Source organism: Trichosurus vulpecula, chromosome 3, assembly GCF_011100635.1.
Source record: "Trichosurus vulpecula isolate mTriVul1 chromosome 3, mTriVul1.pri, whole genome shotgun sequence".
Lineage (NCBI taxonomy): Eukaryota > Metazoa > Chordata > Mammalia > Diprotodontia > Phalangeridae > Trichosurus > Trichosurus vulpecula.
In genome coordinates, this window is record NC_050575.1 from 93,472,960 (window position 1) to 93,497,153 (window position 24,194).

The following is a 24,194-nucleotide window of genomic DNA, read 5'->3' on the forward strand; positions in this document are numbered from 1 at the left end:
TGCTTGAGCTCTCCTCCAAACACCTCCAAATACCTGTACAAAACTACTCTAAACAAATTCAAGAGCTACAGAACCCACAAAATGGCAGAGTGAAACAAATCTCCAGACCATGACAACCTGGAAGGCCAACAGAAAGGGTCTATCACACAGTTCCAACAGGAAGGTCTATCATACCGGAGCACAGTCCAGCAAGGGCCATGCCAGCACAGACTGAAGCATAGCAGGCCTCAGGGGACTGAATCGATGGCAGCTGTAGCAGTTTCCAGACTTCTCAATCAACAAATGCTGAAGACAAAGTAGAAGGTCAGTGGAGAAACTCTGTGGGACCTGGCTGAGAGAAGAGTACAGTCAATTGCCAGCCCCGGGTCAGTGGAGGTGGCAGTGACAGCCGCAGCAGCAGCAGCAGCTGCTGCTTCCAGAGTTCCAGGCACACATATGGCGGGCGGACGAAGCAACTGATCAGAGGAGGAGTGAAGAGATCTCTTTGCTGGCACTGAGGTAGGATTATCTTTTTTTTTTCCTTTTTCATTATTTATTTAATTTTTTATTTTTCAGCATTGATTTCCACAAAATACTGAATTACAAATTTTCTCCCCATTTCTACGCTCCCCATCCCACTCCAAGATGGCATATGTTCTGATTGCCATGGTCCCCAGTCAGCCCTCCCTTCTGTCACCCCACTTCCCCCATCCCCTTTTCCCTTACTTTCTTGTAGGGCAAGACAGATTTCTATGCCCCATTGACTGCATATCTTATTTCCCAGTTGCATGCAAAAACAACTTTTTTTGAACATCTGCTTTTAAAACTTTAAGTTCTAAATTCTCTCCCCTCTTCCCTCCCCACCCACCCTCCCTAAGAAGGCAAGCAATTCAACATAGATCACACATGTAACATTATGCAAAACCCTTCCACAACACTCATGTTGTAAAAGACTAACTAATTAGAGCATAAATTAATTCAATACGAAGTTATACATGACAGTTATATGAGATTCCATGCCATCTTGCGGAGGGAGGGGGGAGGGAGGGGAGAAAAACTGGAACTCAAAACTATGTAGCACCATGTGTGGTAAACTAAAAATAAATAAAGAAATTCAAAAAAAATATTGAAGATTCCATGTCCTATCCTGTCCCCCTTTATTCAATTTTCTCCCTTGACCCTGTCCCTTTTCAAAAGTGTTTGCATTTGATTACCTCCTCCCCATCTGTCCTCTCTTCTATCATCCACCCTTTTTTATACCCTTCCTCCTTTCCTGTGGGCTAAGATACCCAATTGAGTGTGTATGTTATTCCCTCCTCAAGTCAAATCCAACGAGAACAAGATTCACTCATTCCCCCTCACCTGCCCCCTCTTCCCTTCCAACAAACTACTTTTTCTTGCCACTTTCATGTGAGATAATTTACCCCATTCTGTCTCTCCCTTTCTCCCTCTCTCAATATATTCCTCTCTCATCCCCTAATTTTATTTTTTTTTAGATATCATCCCTTCATATTAAACTCACCCTGTGCCCTCTGTCTACATATATACATATATATATATATATATGTATGTATGTATATATATATATATGCATGTATGTATGTATATTCCCTTTAGCTACCCTAATACTGAGAAAGGTCTCATGAATTACACACAGCATCTTTCCATGTAGGAATGTAAACAAAACAGTTCCACTTGAGTAAGTCCCTTATGATTTCTCTTTCTTGTTTACCTTTTCATGCTTCTCTTGACTCTTGTGTTTGAAAGTCAAATTTTATATTCAGCTCTGGTCTTTTCATTGAGAAAGCTTGAAAGTCCTCTATTTTATTGAAAATCCATATTTTGCCTTGGAGCATTATACTCAGTTTTGCTGGGTAGGTGATTCTTGGTTTTAATCCTAGCTCCTTTGACTTCTGTAATATCATATTCCAAGCCCTTCAATCCCTAATGTAGAAGCTGCTAGATTTTGTATTATCCTGATTGTATTTCCACAATAGTCAAATTGTTTCTTTCTGGCTGCTTGCAGTATTTTCTCCTTGATCTGGGAGCTCTGGAATTTGGTGACAATATTCCTAGGAGATTTCTTTTTGGTATCTATTTGAGGAGGCAATCAGTGGATTCTTTCAATTTCTGTTTTACCCTCTGGCTCTAGAATATCAGGGCAGTTCTCCTTGATAATTTCTTGAAAGATGATATCTAGGCACTTTTTTTGATCATGGTTTTCAGGTAGTCCAATAATTTTTATATTATCTCTCCTGGATCTATTCTCCAGATCAGTGGTTTTTCCAATGACATATTTCACATTGTCTTCCATTTTTTCATTCCTTTGGTTCTATTTTATAATATCTTGATTTCTCATCAAGTCACTAACTTCTACTTCCTCCAATCTAATATTTAAGGTAGTATTTTCTTCCGTGGTCTTTTGGACCTCCTTTTCCATTTGGCTAATTCTGCTTTTCTTTTTTTTTTAATTTTTTTTTAATTTAAATTTATTTTTTTAACATATTTAGTTTTCAGCACTGATTTTCACAAGAGTTTGAATTACAAATTTTCTCCCCATTTCTACCCTTCCTCCCACTCCAAGATGGCATATATTCTGGTTGCCTTGTTCCCCAATCAGCCCTCCCTTCTATCACCCCCCTCCCCTCTCATCCACTTTTCCCTTCCTTTCTTGTAGGGCAAGACAAATTTCTATGTCCCATTGCCTGCATATCTTATTTTCTAGTTGCATGCAAAAACTTTTTTTTGTTTTTGAACATCTGTTTTTAAAACCTTGAGTTCCAAATTCTCTCCCCTCTTCCCTCTCACCCACCCTCCCTAAGAAGTCAAGCAATTCAACATAGGCCACATGTGTATAATTATGTATAACCCTTCCACAATACTCATGTTGTGAAAGACTAACTATATTTTGCTCCTCCCCAACCCATCCTGCTTTATTGAATTTTCTCCCTTGACCCTGTCCCCTCTCCAAAGTGTTTGTTTTTGATTACCTCCACCCCTATCTGCCCTCCCCTCCATCATCCCCCCCTTTTATATTTGTATCTTCCTCCTTCTTCTTTCCTCTGGGGTAAGATACCCAACAGAGTATGTATGGTATTCCCTCCTCAGGCCAAATCTGATGAGAGCAAGGTTCACTCATTCCCCCCTCACCTGCCCTCTCCCCTCCTCCCACAGAACTGCTTCCTCTTGCCACCTTTATGCAACATAATCCACCCCATTCTATCTCTCCTTATCTCCCTCTCTCAGTATGTTGCTCTCTCATCCCTTAATTTGATTTTATTTCTTTTAGATATCATCCCTTCATCTTCAACTCACCCTGTGTCTGCTCTCTCTCTCTTTTATACATATATATATATATATATACACATACATAAATACACATATGTATACACACACAGATATATACATACATACACATTCACTTACATATATACATAAACATATATATATATATATATATATACATATATATGCATATTCCATTCAGCTACTCTAATACTGAGGTCTCATGAATCATACATGTCATCTTTCCATGTAGGAATGTAAACAAAAGAGTTCAACTTTAGTAAGTCCCTTGCAATTTCTGTTTCTTGATTACCTTTTCATGCTTCTCTTGATTCTTGTGTTTGAAAGTCAAATTTTCTATTCAGTTCTGGTCTTTTCACTGAGAAAGCTTGAAAGTCCTCTATTTTATTGAAAATCCATATTTTGCCTTGGAGCATGATATTCAGTTTTGCTGGGTAGGTGATTCTAGGTTTTCATCCTAGCTCCATTGACCTCCGGAATATCGCATTCCAAGCCCTTTGATCTCTTAATATAAAAGCTGCCAGATCTTGGGTTATTCTGATTGGGTTTCCACAATACTCAAATTGTTTCTTTCTGGCTGCTTGCCGTATTTTCTCCTTGATCTGGGAGCTCTGGAATTTGGCAACAATATTCCTAGGAGATTTCTTTTTGGTATCTATTTGAGGAGGCGATCGATGGATTCTTTCAATTTCAATTTTGCCCTGTGGCTCTAGAATATCAGGGCAGTTCTCCTTGATAATTTCTTGAAAGATGATATCTAGGCTCTTTTTTGATCATGGCTTTCAGGGAGTCCAATAATTTTTAAATTATCTCTCCTGGATCTATTTTCCAGGTCAGTGGTTTTTCCAATGAGATATGTCACATTGTCTTCCATTTTTTCATTCCTTTGGTTCTGTTTTATAATGTCTTGATTTCTCATAAAGTCACTAGCTTCCACTTGCTCCAATCTCATTTTTAAAGTAGTATTTTCTTCAGTGGTCTTTTGGACCTCCTTTTCCATTTGGCTAATTCTGCCTTTAAAGGCATTTTTCTCCTCATTGGCTTTTTGGAGCTCTTTTGCCATTTGAGTTAATCTGGTTTTTAAGGTGTTGTTTTCTTCAGTGTATTTTTTAATATTTTTTTGGGTCTCCTTTAGCAAGTCATTGACTTGTTTTTCATGGTTTTCTCACATCCTTCTCATTTCTCATCTCAATTTTTCCTCTACTTCTCTAACTGGCTTTTCCAAATCCTTTTTGAGCTCTTCCATGGCCTGCGACAAGTTCATGTCTTTCTTGGAGGCTCTATGACTTTGTTGTCTTCTTTAGCCTGCATGTTTTGGTCTTCTTTGTCACCAAACAAAGAATCCAAAGTCTGAGACTGAATCTGGGTGTGTTTTCGCTGCCTGGCCATATTCCCAACCAACTAACTTGACCCTTGAGTTTTTCAGTGGGGTATGACTGCTTGTAGATTACAGAGTTCTATGTTCCACGTTTGGGGGGGAGGTGCCAGCTCTGTCACACCAGCACTACTCCTTTCCCAAGAACCCCCAACCCAGACTGGGCTTAGTTCTTCAGCAGGCTGTGCAATCCTGCTCTGATCCACCACTTAATTCCTCCCACCAGATGGACCTGGGGCCAGAAGCGGCAGCAGCTGTAGCTGTCCCACCTCTGCTGCCCCCGGGGCTGGAAGCCGAACCGAGAACTCCTTCCACTCCAGCAGCTTTTCCCACTAACCTTCTCCGCAGTCTTTGGTGTTTGTGGATTGAGGAGTCTGGTAACCACAGCAGCTCACTGATTCAGGGCGCTAGGGCTGCCTCCGCCCAGCTTCTGGTCTGGTTGGTCCACGCTGCTCAGGCTGGGTTCTGCTCCACTCCATTCCCAGCTCCCAGCTCCGTGTGGGATAGACCTCACCCAGAGACCATCCAGGCTGTCCTGGGCTGGAGCCCTGCTTCCCTCTGCTCTTTTTTGGGTTCTGCCGTTATAGAATTGGTTCAGAGCCATTTTTGTAGGTTTTTGGAGTGACTCGGTACAGAGCTCACGCTAGTCCCTGCTTTCCAGCCGCCATGTTGGCTCCGTCCCCTAATTCTGCTTTTCAAGGCATTCTTCTCCTCATTGGCTTTTGGGATCTCTTTTGCCATTTGAGTTAGTCTATTTTTTAAGGTGTTATTTTCTTCAGTATTTTTTGGGTCTCCTTCAGCAAGTCATTGACTTGTTTTTCATGGTTTTCTTGCATCACTCTCATTTCTCTTCCCTATTTTTCCTCTACTTCTCTTACTTGCTTTTCCAAATCCTTTTTGAGTCAATGAGGAGATGAAAAGATGACATCAAAGCAGGAATCTCCATGCCTAGGATGATGATGGTTCCCTTGCCATAAGTGGAAAGTGCATAAGAGAGGCATAAATTTGGGAAAGATGAATTCTATTCTGAGATGTTGTGTTTGAGATATTTACTGTACGACCAGTATGAATTGTCCAATAGTCAGCTGATAATATCAGACCTGAGTCCAGGGGAAGAACTAGGCCTAGTATATAGATTTGTTAGTTTTCTTCATAGAAATGAATATTAGCTTCATTTGTGCTGATGATATCATCAATAGAAAGTGTGTCGACAGAGAAGAGGGATATCTTCGTAGAACCTGGGAATACAGTCACACGTAGGGAGTATAATTTGGTTAACAATCTAACAAAGAAGACTGAGACAGAGTTATCAGACAGATATAAAAGGAACCAAGTGAGAACAATGTCACAAAAACCCAGAGACCCACCAAAGAACATCATTTATGGTTTCCACCAGTACATTTCTAATCACATTTCTTATCTTGGAAGAGACAAATGCAAACATCTAGGTATGTGCAAGATATAAAGTGTTGAATGGGAAGTAATCTCAGAGGGAAGGCATTAGGTTGGGGAGAGAGGAGGTATCAGGACAGGCCTTTCACAGAAAGTAGAATTTAAGTTGAGTCTTGAAGGAAATCAGTAAAGTCAAGAGGTTGCAGTGAGAAGGGAGAAGGGAGAGCATTCCAGACTTGGGGGAAGGCCAGTGAAAAGACAGAATCACAAGATGGATTGTATCTTTGAAGGACAGCAAGAAAGCCAGTGTTGCTGTATTGTAATGCATGTAGAGAATAAAGGGCAAGAAAAAAGGAAAAGTAGAAAATGTACATGAAGGTCTTTAAAAGCCAAATAGGGGCTTCTATATTTGATCGTGGTGGTAACTGGATTATATTGAATAGTGGGATGGCATGATCAGACCTGTATTTTAGAAAGGTGCCTTTTTTAATATTCTAAAAATGTTTTTATATTATTTTTTCTCAATTACATTTAAAAACAACTTTAACATTCATTTTTAAAATAATTTTTCAATCCTAAATTCTCTCTTTCCCATTCCCTCCTTGAGAAGGTAAGCACTTTGATATAGATTATACATGTGCAATCATGCAAAACATATTTCCATCTTAGCCATATTGCAAAAGATAACACAGGCAAGATAAAAAAAGTAAAGAAAAAGTAAGTTTTATTTGCATTCAGACTCCATCAGTTCTTCTTCTGGAGGTGGATAGCATTTTTCACCATAAGTCCTATGAAATTGTCTTGGATGACTGTATTTCTGAAAATAGTTCATTCACAGTTGATCATTGTATACTAGTTCTGGTACTGTGTACAACGATCTCCTGATTCAGCCCATTTTATTTAGCATCAGTGTTTCCAGGTATTTCTGAAGCTGTCCTGCTCATCATTTCATATAGTACAATAGTACTCATCATAATCATTTGCTACAACTTGTTCAGCCATTGCCCAATTGATGGCACCCATTCAGTTTCTAATACTTTGCTTCCACAAAAAGTTACTTTATATAGTTTTGTATATCTAGGACCTTTTCCCATTTGAACTTTGGGATACAAACCTTGTAGTGGTATTGCTGCATCAAAGGTTATATATTTGTGTAGCCTTTTGGGCATTGTTCCAAATTGCTCTCCAAAATGGTTGAATCATTTGACAACTCCACCAACAGTGCATTAATGTCCCAATTTTTCCATATCCTTTCCAATTTTTGTTGTTTTCCTTTTCTGTCATATTAGCCAATCTGGTAGGGTGGGTGACACCTCACAGCTGTTTTAATTTGCACTTCTCTAATCAGTAGAAATTCAAAGCATTTTATATGACTATTGATAATTTTAATTCCTCTTCTGAAAACTGACTTCATGTCCCTTGATCTTTCATCAATTAAGGAATAACTGTTATTTTTATAGCTTTGACTCACTTCCCTGTATATTTGAGAAATGAAGACTATATCAGAGAAACTTGCTGTAAAAATTTCCCTGCTGGAACTGAGACAAATATATAGGAATACAAGCCATTCCCCAATTGAGAAATGGTCAAAGGATATGAACAGGCAGTTTTCAGAGGAAGAAATTAAAGCTATCTATAGGCATATGAAAAAATGCTCTGGATCACTACTGATTAGAGAAATGCAAATCAAAACAACTCTTAGATACCACATCTCTCCTGTCAGATTGGCTAAAATAACAAAACAGGAAAATGATAAATGCTGGGAAGGATGTGGGAAAATTGGAACATTGTTACATTGCTGGTGGAGCTGTGAGCTGATCCAGCCATTTTGGAGAGCAATTTGGAACTATGCCCAAAGGGCTATAAAAATGTTCATACCCTTTGACCCAGTAATACCACTTCTAGGGCTGTATCCCAAAGAAATCACACAAGCGGGAAAAGGACCCATATGTACAAGGATATTTATAGCGGCTCTTTTTGTGGTAGCCAAGAATTGGAAATCAAAGGGATGACCATCAATTGGGGAATGACTGAACAAGCTGTGGTATATGAAGGTAATGGAATACTATTGTGCCATAAGAAATGGGGATGATATGGACTTCATAACAACCTGGAAAAACCTACACGACATAATGCTGAGTGAGCAGAGCAGAGCCAGGAGAACACTGTTACACAACCACAGATATATGGATTCTGTGAGGACCCACCCTGACAGACTTCGCTCCTCTCAGTAACACAAGGTGCAGGCACAACTCCAAAGGACTCACAATGGAGAGTGCTATCTACATCCAGAGAGAGAACTGTGAAGTTTGAATGCAGATTGAGGCACACTTCATGCTTGCCTTTTTCTCTCCCCTTTTTTTTTTTTTTTTTTTTTGTTTTTGGTTCTGTTTCTTCTTTCTCATTATTCATTCCATTGGTCGTAATTCTTCTCCGCAACTTGACTAGTGTATAAATTAATTCAATGCGAAGTCATTCGTGGTAGTTATATGAGATTCCATGCCATCTTGGGGAGGGAGGCAGGAGGGAGGGGAGAAAATCTGGAACTCAAAATTATGTAGAACCATCTGTTGTAAACTAAAAATAAAAATAAATTAAAAAAAAGAAAAAGGCAAACAATAAAAAAAAATTTCCCTGCTTTCCTTCTAATCTTGGCTGCATTGTTTTTGTGGAAATGCTTTTTAATTTAATGTAATGAAAATAACTCATTTTGCATCCTGTAATGCTCTCTGTCTTCTTTTTGGTCATAAATTCTTCCATTATCCATAGATCTGACAGGTAATGTCTTCCTGCTCCCCTAATTTGGTTATGCTATCACCCTTTATGTCTAAATCATTTACCCATTTTTATTTTACCTTGTTATACAATAGGAGAGGTTGGTCTATGCCTACCTAATTGCTTTTTAGTTTTCCCAGAAATTTTTGTCAAATAATGAATTTTTTCCCAAAAGCTTGGAATTTTGCATTTTTTCAAACATTAGATTATTATGGCCATTTATTATTGTGTATTGTATTTATTGTTATGTATTTTATACCTAATCTATTCCTCTAATCCATCACTCTATTTCTTAGCCAGTCTTAGATTGTTTTCATTTCTTGTTGCTGTTAAGTTGTATCAGTCATGTCTGATTCTTCATGATACCATTTTCAGTTTTGGGTTTTGTTTTTTTTTTTTTTTTTTTTTGGCGAACATGCTGGAGTGGTTTGCCATTTCCTTCTTGAGCTCATTTTATAGATTAGAAAATTGAGGCAAACAGGGTTAAGCAACTTGCCCAGGGGTATACAGCTAGTGCATGTCTGAGGCCAGATTTTATTTCAGGTCTTCCTGATTCCAGGCCCTATGCTATATCCACTACACCACATAGCTGCCACATATTCATGATTATCTCATTATAATACAGTTGGATATCCAGTTCTGCTAGGCTTTCTTCCTTCACATTTTTCCCCACTGACTGCTTTGATGTTTTTGACCTTTTGTTCTTCCAGGTGAATTTTGTTATTATTTTTTCTAGCTCTATTAAATAATTTTTGGTAATTTGATTGGTATGGCACTGAGTAAGTAAATTAATTTAGGTAAAATTTTCATTTTTATTATATTGGCTCAGTCTCCAGTTTTTTAGATCTGTCTTCATTTCTGTGAAAAGGGTTTTGTAATTGTGTTCACATAGTTGCTGGGTTTGTCTTGTCAAGTAGAGTACCAAATATTTTGTATTGTCTGCAGTTATTTTAAATGGAATTTCTTTATCCCTTTCTGCCAGACTTTGTTAGTAATATACAGAAATTCTGATTTATATGGGTTTATTTTCCATCCTGCAACTCTGCTAAAGTTAATTGTTTCACTTAGTTTTTTTAGTTCATTTTTTAGGATTCTCTAAGTATAACATCATATCATTGGCAAAGAGTGATAATTTTGTTACCATGTTGCCTATTTTAATGCCTCCAATTTCTTTTTCTTCTCTTATTGGTATAGCTAGCACTTCTATTACACTATTGAACAATAGTAGTGATATCAGGCAACCTTGCATCACCCCTGATCTTATTGGGAAGGTCTCTCACTTATCCCCATTATAAATGATGCTTGCTGATGGTTTTAGATAGATATTAGTTATCATTTTAAGGAAAGCTCTATTTATTCCTATACTTTCTAATGTTTTTGATAAAAATGAGTAAGATTTTTTTCTCAAAAGTTTTTTTTCTGTATCTATTGAGATAATCATATGATTTTTTTCTTGGTTCTGTTGTTGATATAGTTAGTTATGCTGATAGTTTTCCTGATATTGATCCAGCCCTTCATACTACTTGGTCATAGTGTATGATCTTTGTGATATATTGCTGTAATCTCCTTGCCAGTATTTCATTTAAAATTTTTGCATCAATATTCGTTAGGGAAATTAGTCTATAGTTTTCTTTCTCTGTTTTTCCTCTTCTTGGGTTAGGTATTAGCATCATATTTGTGTTATAGAAGGAATCTAGTAGGATTTCTTCTTTGCCTACTTTCCCAAATAGTTTATATAGTATCGGAAAAAATTGTTACAATTCATTTGTGAATCCACCTGGTTCTGGTTTTGTTTTTCCTTAGAGAGCTTGTTTATAGTATATTCAATTTATTTTTCTAAGATAGGGTTATTTGTATTCTATTTCGTCTTCTGTTCATCTGGGCAATTTATATTTTTGTATGTATTCCTCCATTTCAGATTTATTGGAATATAAATGGGCAAAAAAATCCTAATAATTGTTTTGATTTCATCTTAATTGGTAGTGAATTCACTCCTTTCATTTTTGATTTTGGAATTTGTCTTTCTCCTTTCTTTTTGTAAATCAAATTAACCAATAGTTTATCTATTTTATTATTGTTGTTGTTTTCATAAAACCAGCTCCCAGTTTAACTTATTAATTCAATGGTTTTGTTTTACTTTCAATTTTATTACTCTCTCCTTTGATTTTCAAGATTTTTAATTTGGTGATTAATTAAGGATTTTTAATTTGTTCTTTTTTACTGTTTTTTTAATAGCGTGCCCAATTCGTTGATTTTCTCTTTCTCTGTTTTATTGATGTAAGTATTTAAAGATATAAATTTTCTCCTAAATACTGCTTTGGCTACATCCCAACATTCGAACTTTATAGGACTCAGTTTCTTCATCTGCAAAATGAGTCCTTTCCCATGAAGGATAGAGGTGAAATGGGATAGCCATGACTACTTAGAATAGAGGTGAGTGGATAATGACTCTTTCTATGCCTGTATGTGACAGAGATGAGAATGACCTCACATAGCCTGCCCAGCAAGTTTCCCTCTTAGCAAAGGATCAGAGAAACAGCTATTTTGCCTTCACTAGAATAATTATATTAAGTACTCATGTCACATCAGAAACAAAAAGTAGGATGCCCATTCTGCGAAGTTTACTTTTATTGCACAAGCAAATGGACAGACAGCACCGTGACCAAGGGCCCCAGAGCACTGGCTGAATGCAGCATGTGTCTCTACACCAGGATCATAGAGTCCGGGAAGAGAAGGATGGAAGACTGAAAATCAGTGTGTCCTTTCCCCAGCAGCTCAGGATTGTTCTGCACAGTAAATAATACGTGCTCAGAAGAGTTCCTTATATATACAGAAAGGTGAAGGCAGTTTTTCCAGGGCTGATCATTTGAACCTTTCCCTCAAGGTTTCGACTGATTCATCACTCATTTATTCTGGAAGAAATGACAAAGACCAGAGACTATAAACTCAGGAGGAAATCCAACATATGTGCCAGCCAGTCTCCTCTCTGTTCTATTTTTCATTCTATTTATTCCTGGCTCTCTCCCGTGTTTGAAAACAGCATCAGAATAAACACAGACTATCAGGTCTGGAAGGTACCTTGGAAAGCATTTAGGACAAATCCTTATTTTTTAAGAAGAGAGCACTAAATTTTAGAGAGGGGAAATGATGTAACTAAGATCTTATAGTGAGTCTGAATTAGATCCAGACCTAGTAGTTGGGTCTCATGATAGAAGCCTGTCCCCACATTGAGTCTATTTCTACCTCTGTAAAATAAGGGAGGTTGACTAGAAGGCCCCTCTAAGTTCTAGCACCCTACTATATAAAATTCTGTCTAACAAAGAATTCTGTTCTGGCCTGGCTAGAGACATATGCCACTTCTGAGATCTGGGCCTCTTCCTTCCCTGGGAGGAGAAAACTGTGAGTCTCCTCTAAATGAAGTAAGTTTCAGTTTCCTGAAGGTCCAGGGTTACATAGTCCAAGCTGAGGGTCGAGGCAGGGACAAAGTAAAATGATGGATCTGATATTTGTGTACTTGGTGGGAAAGTTGCTTGTCCTCTCTGGGCCTCTGTTTAATCTTCTATAAAATGAAGGGGTCAGATTAGGTTAATTCTAAGTATCCTTTCAGCTTTAAACCCTAATTCCCTATATTTCTACTTACAATGCCTGAAGAATTTGCTGGAAGTGTTCCTAAAGGCCCATCTTCACACCTCCCTTCCCTCAGCATTCGGATGTTGGTTCCATGTATCCTGAAACAAGAAGACAAGGAAGAGAAAGAGAGAGAGAGAGAGAGAGAGAGAGAGAGAGAGAGAGAGAGAGAGAGAGAGAGAGAGAGAGAGGTGGGGGGGTCACTATGAGCTAAGGTTTAAATTCAGTATGTTCATAGGCTCATGTAACAGAAGACTTAGGGGAAGGAAGGTAGGATAGGGATGTGGCAGATGAACTGGTCAGTGCTCCAACTACCTATTCCATATATTCTTCTCTACCTTGGTTTTGCTTTCTTCCAGACAGCATCCTAGAATATTTCCTTGAGTGTTCCTAGTAATACAATGGACTGGGAGTCAAATAACTGAGATTCTAGTTCCAGTTTTGCCATTGCCTTCTGTGTGACTTTGGCTAAGTAACAACTTCTGAGAACCTTGGTTTCCTTTTCTATGAAATATATACAATAAAATTGCCTTCCAAAATATATTAATGATTAATAAGAAATCACTTTTATGTAATGTTTTTATTATCCCTGCTAGGTCTGCTATGAGAATTAAATGATTAGTCAAGGGCTCTGTAATCTTAGTGAGATATATATATATATACATATATGCGTGTGTGTATAATGTATGCATGTATTGTATATATGTATATATGATATATATGTGTGTATATATATATATCCTAAGCATGTCACCATATATACAAATATATCTATAGCAATAAGATATATTATGTATATATAGTATATTTATATGTGTATATTCATATATAACTCTAGATATACATGTGTGCATGTATGTACAAGTGTGTGTATATATAATATATATGCTATACACTAAATGTGAATATACATGTATGCATATAGAATTGTATGCACATTATACAATACATATATTATATATACACATATACAGATGCATTCATACATTATCTGCACATATACATATAATTGTGTTTTAGTACCCCTGCCCCACACCTTTGGACCTGCTATTTCATCAATGTGGGCAATTTCTCTTATGGAAATTATTTTTAATGATACAGATGAGCATTTAGTCTGTAGTTTGTGACCTGATAGAGTTGCCTGGAGGTATAGTGAAGTGACTTGTCCAGGGTTACATAGCCAGCATGTATCAAAACTTGAACCCAAGGCAAGAAGCAGAACTTGAACCTAGGTCTTCATAAGTTCAAAACTATCTCCCAATCCACTATTCCTCTGCCTTAAGCATGCTCATATCATTGGATTGTCATGACAGTCCAGTTGCTGAGGGAGGCAGTGAAAGGATCACTATTCCCATTCCACAGATGAGGAAACTGAGTCTCGGAGAAGGAAAGTGACCTGCCCAAAGTCACATACCAATTTGGTGGTGAAGCCAGGACTACATTAACACATAAGCTTTTGACTCCTATCCCAGCGCTCTTTCCAGTACATAATCCTGCTCCGTCTATGATAGTGAGCATGTTTCAAAGTTCCAGGTATGTGAAGTTTTCCATCTGACCTCCCACAGCAGAGAGAGGAAAGAAAGAAAAGCACCAGCCTTGGAATCAGGAGGACTCAAGTTCAAATCTGGCCTCAGACACTTATTAACTGTGTGACCCTGGGCAAGTTCCTTAACTCAGACTGCCTCAAGAAAAAAAAAAAAGAATGAAAAGGAGGAAGGAAAGGGAGTGGGAAAAAGGAGAGGAAAGAAGGAATTGGTCTCAGTGAAAAGTTTCAGGGTGTTTGAGACTGTCCTACAGTTCGGTTCTTACAGATTTTCATGACACAGCAAACAGGGGTGATTGTAGGTCTTGCCGTCCTCACCACACACATAATCTAAGTTCTTTGGGCACAGGTAGCCCACTCTGGGAATGACTCTGTATTGCCGGCACATATCAGACTCCTGAAAAGGAACCAAATGAAAACAATTATTTTGTATGTGACCTCTTTCTTGAAGGGCAGAGTTTGAATCACCTCTCTTCTGAGCACCCCTTAAAAGAAGAAGTGAAAAGAAGCATGTAGTTTGTTTTATAGGTTACAGAGAGGGAACAGGCCTTCTGAAATTGAACGTAGGCCTTATGAACGTCAGACAAAGAATGCCCTTATCTGTCTGAGTCTTTCATTTTCTTCCTTGTAAGTTGGAATATGGTTCCCCAACTCCCTCTTAATGGGCAAAAATAAAAAAATTCTTGACCCAGAAAGCCAATAACTCAAGGCTAATTGCTGAACTTCTGTTCATTCTAGAAGGCCCTAAACATAAATCTTGTGAACCTGGTAGATAATTTAGGTCTGAAGATAGCACAGACAGAAACATGCGGCTTGCAGATAATCCTAGAATCTCTCTTTAGTCCCTCAAAGCAATTTCTTTGCCTTCTTCAATTCCTTGCAAAAGCTACCTAGGGAAACACCACTAGTTTGTCTCAGGGTTTTTTTCCTATATATTCTCTGGAAAGTCAGCAGCTTAAGGTATGGTCCTAGGATTTTACAACAGAAGAAGGGGAGAGGTAGATTTCAACAGTTATACTCACCACAGAAATAAACGGTTTATTCTCCTTTTCATCTTCTTCCACAGAGTGGATATGTAGTTTTTCTTTATTTCTCTCCTCTGCTTCTTTTTTCCTTTAGAATGGGAAGAAAATTATAGGTGTTCTGAATAGGTACTCTGATTCTTATAGCACGTATGTACACACACATGTGTATATATGCACACACGTATATCTAGATAGACAGATAGATGGATAGATATTGACTTAGATATAGGTATATATGCAATTTCAACCCATCCTTTGAAGACAAGCTCAGATATGGAAATAGAGCTTACATCCTAGGAGCCAGAGGAGGAAGTTAGCTAGAAGAAGGGACAGGCTCAAAGGAAGGCTTACTTTGAAGGGTCAGTAACCTGTTGGACTTGAGTCTGAGAAACAAGGGTATCAGAGACTATAACAGAAGATAGACCTGGCACATGCATTCATCCTCACTCACATGATTTCTCTACACATGACGCATTTGTTCCTGTAGAATTTCCCACTGGCATCATAAACAGGTTTATTCTCCCGTGTACAGATGAGGCTGTCACCTCTTATAAAGTCCTGAAACTCTTGGCACATTTCCTAGTAAAAAAAGCGAGGGGGGTGGGGAGAAGAAGAATGTGACCTTGATTTATATATGGCCTGGGCTCATATGCTTTGGCACTTTCAGAATCCTACTTTAAGATGGCAGGTCAGTAAAGAAAAAAAAAATGATCATTCTGAAAACCTATTAGGACTGGTTTCCACAAGAAAATGGAGAAAAGCATGAATTTCTTGACCCAGCTTACCCTAAAAGTTGAAGGCTGTATAGATTTTTTATGAGGTTCCAAAGGATCCATTTCAGTGAGGCCAGTGAGTTTAATTGTTTCCCTTTCATTACCTTCATTCTTCCTGGAAAGGAAAAATGAGAGAGAAAATTATCTCTAAGGGCATTATGTTGACTTTTTAAGCATTAAAAATTTTAATTTAAGCAAACATTTCTCCAGTTTAAACCCTTTGGTCAAATAACTTCCTCAATAGGTCAAAACATCTGTGATTTAGTCATTGGGGATGCTCAAACGGTTAACACAGCTCATAAGTCCTTTGGGCCTTAACAGATCATAAGATCATAGATTTGGAGATGGGAGGGACTTCAAAGGTCATGAAGGTGACCTATAGGAGCCTATCCAACTCTATATCTGTGATCCTGAAAGAAGAAGCTTTAAAACAGTCTCTGACCTTGAGGGGTCACCCTGACTAAGAGGGAGTGGTCAAGAGTTTGATCAAAGGGATGATACCTTTTGTCCTTGAGCAGTTTTGTACATTGCAATGTCAGAGACTCAGGACAGCTAAATCCCAGGCAACCCAAACCCTGCCTGAGACTAGAAAAAGGGGAAGTACCTGAGAAGGGCAGGGAAAGGTAGTTCCCCCTCCTCATTGGGGATCCTAATTTGGGGTATGAGATGGGGCAAACAAGAGTGATGACTTCAATTGTTTTTTTTCAGATCTACAGGGTAAGGTTTCCAGATCAGCTAGTGGATCACCATATACTGTTTGTGAAGCCCTGGCTCAGGCTTCTCAAAGCCAATAACTACACAGTTAAACTGGGTAGTCATCTAGCAAATTCAGCGTCCATCTGTCCATCTGTATCACCAAGTCCCATGAGGTTTTTACATCTACTCAATAATAAAGATGACTATCTCAATATCCCGGCTCACCTTTTTTCTAATGTTTTCTACAGACAATTTTGTTTGTTTTAATTCCCATGGAAAAATCAACTACTACTTCCAAATCCCTGGACATTTTAAGAATGGAAAATTCTGTTTCCTTTTAATTATGCCTTTAAGACAAGGAGAAAAATGAATATTAGGCTGTAGCCTTACAACCCTATCTGCCCACAACAATGATAGCTACTAAACCATTTTCCAAGATGGTAGCAGCACCATAAAAACCTTTACTCACACAATAGCTTCAACTTGAACAGGGTCAGCAGCCCTGGAACACACATGACTGTCACTGCTCCGCTGGTTCTGGGCATTGTGACATTTGTCCTGCCAAAGCAAGGAAACATGTTACCACTGTGGTCTGATCATTGAATCTTCCATCCGATGTTAGACTGCATTAGGATCACTGAAACATCTGGTACAGAGAAAGTGAAAGTTTGACAGTCCTCTACCCTACTCAGACCACATCTGGAGTCCATTGCTTCCAAGAACAAACAGAATGTCAAAAGGCCTCAATCATACCATTACAAAGTTGGCTAAAGGAAGTAGGGATATTCAACCTAGAGAAGAAAAGACTGAGAAAGGACAGGTCTACAAGTATTTGAAGGACTATGAGTAAGAGGAATTAGGCCTCTTCTGCTTGGACTCAAAGGACAGAAGTAGGAGCAATAGGGAACATTTACAGATACACAGCCTCAATATCAATAAAAGGAAGGAAGAATGATTAGGCCTGTCCAGCAACAGAATGGGATGACTTGTGAGGTAGTAGCCAAACCCCTACTCCAACCTCTAATCCCCTTTCTTGAGATTTTTCCATCACACATTGAAGGTTATTGTTCAGGGGAACTGTTGTTCAGGTAGAGATTGGGCCTGGTTATTTCTGAGGTGCCTTCCAGCTGACATTCCGCAATTGGCCTGTAGGCATCTCAAAGTCAGCAAGTCCAAAACCAAACTCTTTAGTTTTCTCCATAAATCCTATCCTCTTCTGAACTTCTTTATTACCATCAAGAGCATCACCAGCTTCCCAGTCACTCAGTCTGGCAACCTCGGGATCATCCTCAACTCCTCACTTGCATTCACCCCACATAGCTATACCTTACTGTTTATACTTTCACAACATCTCTTCTATATGTCCATCCCCATCTTTCCCCCACCATAGCTGCCACCCTGGAGCAGGCCCCCGTCTTGTCATGCCTAGACTATTGCAATAGCTTAGTGAATCATCTCTCTCAATGTCAGTTCTCCATCCATACAGATGTGAAAATCATCTTCCCAAAGCAAAATACTGATCATGTTACCCTACTATTCAATAAACTTCAGTGGTTCCCTGTCACCCTCAGAATCAACTATAAAAGCCTCTGTTTGGCTTTTAAAGCCCTTAATAGCCTGGATACTTGCTACTTTTTCAGTTGTCTTACACTTTATTCCCCTCCATATACTTTACAATACAGCAACACTGGCTTTCTTGCTGTCTCTCATACAGTACAATCCATCTTCTCACTATATTTTTATTGCCTATCCCTCATTTATGGAATGCTCTCCCTGCCCTCATCACTGCCTCTTGACTTCCCTAACTTCCTTCAAAATTCATCTTAAATTCCACCTTTGGCAAGAAACTTTTTCTGGTCCCTCTTTCCCACACCTACCCTCCCTCACCCAATGGCTTCCCTGTTAGATTACCTCCCATTTACACTGTAAATATCTTGTAGGTACATAGGTGTTTGCACTTGTCTCCCCCAGGGTTAGAGATGAGGCTAGAAATGTATTAATGGAAACAATAAATGATGCTCTATAGTGGATCTCTGGGTTTTTGTAATACTATGCTCACTTGGTTCTACTCCTGCCTATCTTACCACTCCTCCCTAGTCTCCTTTGCTGGACTCAACTAAATTATACTCTCTAGTAGAGTATAGATGTACCCCAGGAGGTAGAAAGATAAGCTCTCTTCTCCTGGATCCTCTTCTCTGTCCATATCTTCTTCTTCTTATTATTACCATTATTATTATTATGGCTCAGCCTACATGGAGCTAATTATCATCTCTATGTAGAAGATTAACACATCTAAATGTCCAGTCCTAATTCTTCCTCTGAGTTCAATACAGGCATCATCAACTGCCTAGTGGACAATTTAAACTGGACACACACTAGGCATCTCCAACTCAACATGTTCAAAACAACTCATTTTCCCAAACTTTCCTCCTTCTTCCATTTATGCCAAGGGAATTATCATCATTCCAGTCATGACGATTCCTAGCTTTGGTGTCACCATTGCCTCTCCTCATTGTCCAATCAGTTAACAAATCTCATCATTTCTCTCTCTACACATCTCTTTTAGATTTGATCTCACTACTCACATGGCCACCACCCTAGTTCCAGTCCTCACTACCTTTTGTTTGAACTATTTCAATAGCCTGCTAGTTAATTTCCCTTCCTCAAGATTCTCTCTGTTAAAGCCCATCCTCTGCACATATTCCAAAGTAAAATTTTCAAGCATAGGTCTGACCATATCGCTCTCCTTATGTACTCCACTGGTTCCCAATTACCAAGATCAAACAAACCCAGGGTGATATTTAAAGTCTTTTACATCCTGACCCCGTGTTACTTTTCCAGCCTTACTATAATTTACATCTCTTCATAACACTACTATCCACCCAAACTGCCCCACTTACATTTCTTCATATTATAGCACCCATCTCCTGCTTCTCTGCCTTTTGACAGTCTAACCCCCTTGGCCTGAATGCATTCCTTCTTAATATCCTTCTACAAATTGAGCTCCAGCACAGTCTTCTATATGAAGACTTTCCTGATTGCCACCCCCAGTTACTAGTGTTTTTCCACCAAAATAATCTTGTATAGATATTGACTCTCTTTTGCATAAACCTATATATGTGCATGTTATATTCCCCATACAAACTGTAAACTCCTTGAGGGCAGGGACTTAATCACTTTTGTTTTTGTATCCTTGTTGCTTAGCACAGTGCCTAGAATGTAGTGGGTGATCAGTAAATGTTCTTGACCTATTGATTGATTAGGGAATCAATTGGTCCTTGAATAAAGAAAGGTGGAGAAAATTAGTGGTATTACAAATGATCATAAAGCCATATGTTTATAACTTAAAGGGATCTTGGAGATTATCTAATTCAGCCCATTCATTTCATAGCTGAGGAGCCTGAAGTCCAGAAAGATTAAGTAATTTCCACAGAGTCACGTAAGTGGCTAATAGAACTTAAGTCTATTTTCACAATGAAAGCTTGCTGTGTTTAATAAACATGTTTAGAACAAATTTTATTTCAGAGAATGTTGGTTCTTTGAGAGTAAGAATTGTTTCATTTCTGTCTTTGTATCCTCAGCATTTAACATAATACCTGGTACATAGTAGGTAGTTAAATAGATGTTTATTGATTGATTGATTTTAGATGGGAAAAGAAGGAATATAAAATTATGATGAGCATAGCAACATTTCTCTTAGAATCCCTTTTTACCTTGTGCCACGCACCAGGATGTTATAAAGCACATTATGGGAACATCTGCTCTGGTCTGAGCTAACTATCTATCCCTCATTGCTCCGTTTGTGCCTTGCCTGATCAAATAGCTTTTTATTTCTACATCACTGTTGAAATTCAAAAACTGAGCTAGAAGAATTGGCATCCATGACAATAGACATGGTTGGCTCAGTGCAAATAAGGATATGTTGGACAGATCTGGATGATACAGAGGAGAAAAATGTGAAGGTATGTAGAAGAAAAGGGAGAGGAGTTTTTCTTTTCATGTGAATTAGACTATTATAAAATTAGAATGAATCTGAAAGCTAAGCTACTCTACCCCCTTATCTCCTTGTCTTACAGATGAAGACACTGAAGCCTAAAAGGTTTATACATTTCACTTGCCCAAGGTTATAAAACTAGAAAGCATCAGTTAAGACTCAAACCCCAAATTCTGACTCTAAATTCAGGGCTCATTCTACTCTACCGCATTTTAGTTCTATCTTAATTATCTAGAGGGTACCATTGTATGCAATGTCTTTTTTCATGTATAAGGTCAAAGGGCAAATGAAGGCTTGGACAAAGTTAAGCCTGTGTTCTTCAATGTACGCGTTCCTGCTTCTCTAGGAGAAACTGAAGATGCAAAAATAGCACACTATTCCGCAGGAACCTGAAACCCAAGCTCCACAACCTTACAGAGAGTAAGCCTTTAATACATGCTTTTATATTCATTCATTCATTCATTCATTCATCCATTCATTTATTCACTACTAAACTGGAAGGAAAGGCTGAAGAGACATCCCGTCTCCTGCTCACTCCTTTTTTAAGGTCTAGAGAGTCCCATCAAGGGAATCTTTTCTTATGGCCAGTGAATCCTGAAACCAGAAAGCAACTTTCCACTGGGATATGAAAAAGTGACAATACCAGGGTTATTCATGGCTCTAATTAAAGAGCAACATCACAGATAATTGGCAGCAGGCAGTAAGGATAGACACAGGCCTGAGGTCAGAAGGGTCCATTTGTGATTTGGTAAAATGGATGATAAATACCTTGTTACCATCTACTTTATTCTCAATGGCCTTGTTTTCTTCTTTGTTTCTTTTCATTTCATTGGCTTCTCTCTCCCTAGAATAGAAAAGATGGTCTTTATCAGTACTGTGTGTATTTTGGTCAAAACTCTCTCCCATCCTAATCCCTGTCAAATAGAATCTTTAATACTGTCAAACATATTCTGACATTTACCACTTGCATGACCATAGACAAATCACTTAGCTATTCTAGTCTTTGGTTTCCTCATCTATAAAATGAAGACTTCAGACTAGATGGCCTCTCAGGTCCCCTCTAGCTCTAATCCTATCATCTATAATTTCATCGGTGTGGATGTTCCATCTCTGAATGCACTACAGTCCATCTGTGCCTCAGTTAATAGTCTCCATGAGTTGTTGTCACCCAAAAAAATCTACATGTAGTGACCAGTCAGTTCTCTAGTGATACATCACTCTGCATTTACCTCAGCTGGCTCTTAGACCCCACGTATGGCCTGAACTCATTAGGGTTGCCCTCAAAGACTTTCTAGTTGGGTATCGTGTGCCAGAGCTTGTGCTCTGCTAGTAGAGATTTGAAGACCCCTTCTTCCCACTCACTATGGGGAAATCCAGGGGAAATGAATGAGTGTCTTATTTTCATTCAATAGACCAAAACTGTAAATTTCTGATTGTATCCAAATTCTTGGAGTCTCTCCAGACATCAATGAACAACATCTGACAAACCCGAGTGTATTGTTAATGTATTTTTTTGTTTGATGGGAAGATCTTTTCCACTCATTAATAGGTCTACGTGACCTGCTTAAGTCACATGGAAGCCTAAGTCACATGAGCCTGGGTCACGAGGGTTGTGATGCCTTCTGACCCTGAAGAAGTGTATATATACTCTGAGGTTAGCATTTTGTTTTGGGGCTCACTCATGGGAAGAGTGTTGGTGTGATGTACCCAGATGAGACTCTGGGTAGCTGTTAAGGAGCACCCTGGCTTTGGAAACCCAGATGTTGGTGCTTCTCTCTCTGGTAATTATGTTTCTATTGCTATGGTCAGACATTTAGAAGCCCTGTCTGCTGATTTGTATTATTTTCTCTGCTTATAATTTCTGCTTGTAATTTCTGTTTGCTCTGAAGTTCAGGGTACTGACTTTTCCCCTTAATTAAGTGAATTGTACATATGTTGGATTAAATTTAAATTGTTGACCCCTTTTAAATTGCTTTCCTTTAGAAAAGTAGATCAAAGAACCTATGCTAACAGCCCTCTTGTGTGCTGGAGTTATTAGTCTTATAGCCCCACAGCAGCTGCAAGCAACTTTGTTGATAGACCGAGTCAACATGGAATTGATCACATAAGGTCAGAGTTTTAATGGGAACCATAGAGAAGCAAGTTTTTCCAGCATATGCTGCTATCTCTGCTGAGTTGTTTTCTCCCACTTTTTCTCTACTGAGAACCCAAGCTGTCTTCCTAACTGAGGAGTACTATGGGGCATTTTTTACATATTTAAGTGGAGGTGGAATGAATGGTACTATCCCAACATCAGTTCAGATCTATGAGGTACCCCTGAAAAGAACAGATGGAGTCTGAGGGTCCAGCTGTGAAGGTCAGCCCCCTCCCTACTTGAAGACATTTTCTTTCACAACTGAGTGGAAAGGGAAGGATATTGAGCAGGGTAGTGAAGATTGTGTTCCACCTGCCTATTGGGAACCCACCAAAATTAGGTGTCAGGTTTTCAGAAGAAAGGTTGACATTGTCAAATGGGTTGACAAACTTATAAGTTGAAGCTTCTAGTAGCTCCCCATCACATTTATTAAAGCTCATTTCTACTTCTTCAAATTAAGGGTTTATCTGGTAAATAAATCAATGTAAATAGTACACTCAATTAACCTAGTCCCAGGAAATTTGTGATTGGTTATTGTGAAATGGCAGCTTCAGTTCTCCAGATTAATTTGTCTAGACCTAGATTTACTATAATTACAATAAAAAGCAAAGACTCTGTCCAGATGCATGTCCATTTTAGAAATTCTTAATGAAATTCAACTTCCATTAAACACTTGAACCATGTAGATACATAGTCATGGATATAAACCCTGTAGCCAAATGAGGCATCCAGCATGTTTGATTGTAACAAAAGGTCATAGAATTTTTGATTCAGAACTGGAAAGGACCTTAAAGATTATCTAATCCTGCTTTATCTTTTTACAGATGATAAAAAGGAGTTCCAGAGAGATAGGGATTTGCCCAAGGTAGTCACTTTGGTACTATATCATGAGCCCATTGCAGACCCCATTACTCACAACACAGCTTGGCACATGGCACATTTATTGATGTGGGTTTTGCCATCAGGGCCCTGAATGGGGTCATTCTCTCTGGTGCAGACATATTTTCCATTATTCATTTGACTGCGATACTGGCTGCACTGGTCCTGTTGATAGAAGAAAATACATTATGATTCTGGGTAAGTTTGAGTTGTTCAAATATGACTGGGCTGGTTTTAGAGTATGATAACATAAATACGTATACCACCTGTATATATCCTATGTAAAGCATATAATTATAATGTATATGTATATATTAGAGCCTATATGCATATATATGTATATATGTGTATATACATATGTGTGTATATATATATTTGTTTCTTTATTTTTGCTATATGCTTATATAAGGTGTAACAGGTGGTATATGTGTTTTATATATATATTTATATGTATATATATATATGTACAAACACACATATGTGCATATATACACTTAGACATACATACCCTGAGGAGAGATATACACATATACATGCATATATGCATACATACATATGTACATAAATATATTTACCTAGAAGTATATGAACCAAGACTTTAGGGATATGACACTTTGGAGATATAGCTATATAGATACCTATATAAATATCTCCCCTCCAGGGTTTCCCAAAAATTAGGATCAATACATGATAGAG

General features: G+C 38.4%; 1 protein-coding gene across 1 annotated transcript in view; it reads right to left on the bottom strand.

Annotated features, from left to right (window-relative positions):
- Nucleotides 1-275: 275 nt before the first annotated feature.
- Nucleotides 276-24,194, bottom strand: part of SPINK5 (serine peptidase inhibitor Kazal type 5) — a 79,724-nt gene continuing 55,805 nt past the window's right edge. Inside the window, exons 25-33 of the mRNA XM_036749763.1 lie at nt 23,536-23,663; nt 21,254-21,329; nt 16,961-17,049; nt 15,808-15,910; nt 15,474-15,601; nt 15,020-15,110; nt 14,264-14,394; nt 12,468-12,555; nt 276-455 (exon numbers count right to left, since the gene is read on the bottom strand). Coding sequence (XP_036605658.1) covers nt 276-455; nt 12,468-12,555; nt 14,264-14,394; nt 15,020-15,110; nt 15,474-15,601; nt 15,808-15,910; nt 16,961-17,049; nt 21,254-21,329; nt 23,536-23,663 — 1,014 coding nt within the window. The remainder of the gene's footprint in view (nt 456-12,467; nt 12,556-14,263; nt 14,395-15,019; nt 15,111-15,473; nt 15,602-15,807; nt 15,911-16,960; nt 17,050-21,253; nt 21,330-23,535; nt 23,664-24,194) is intronic.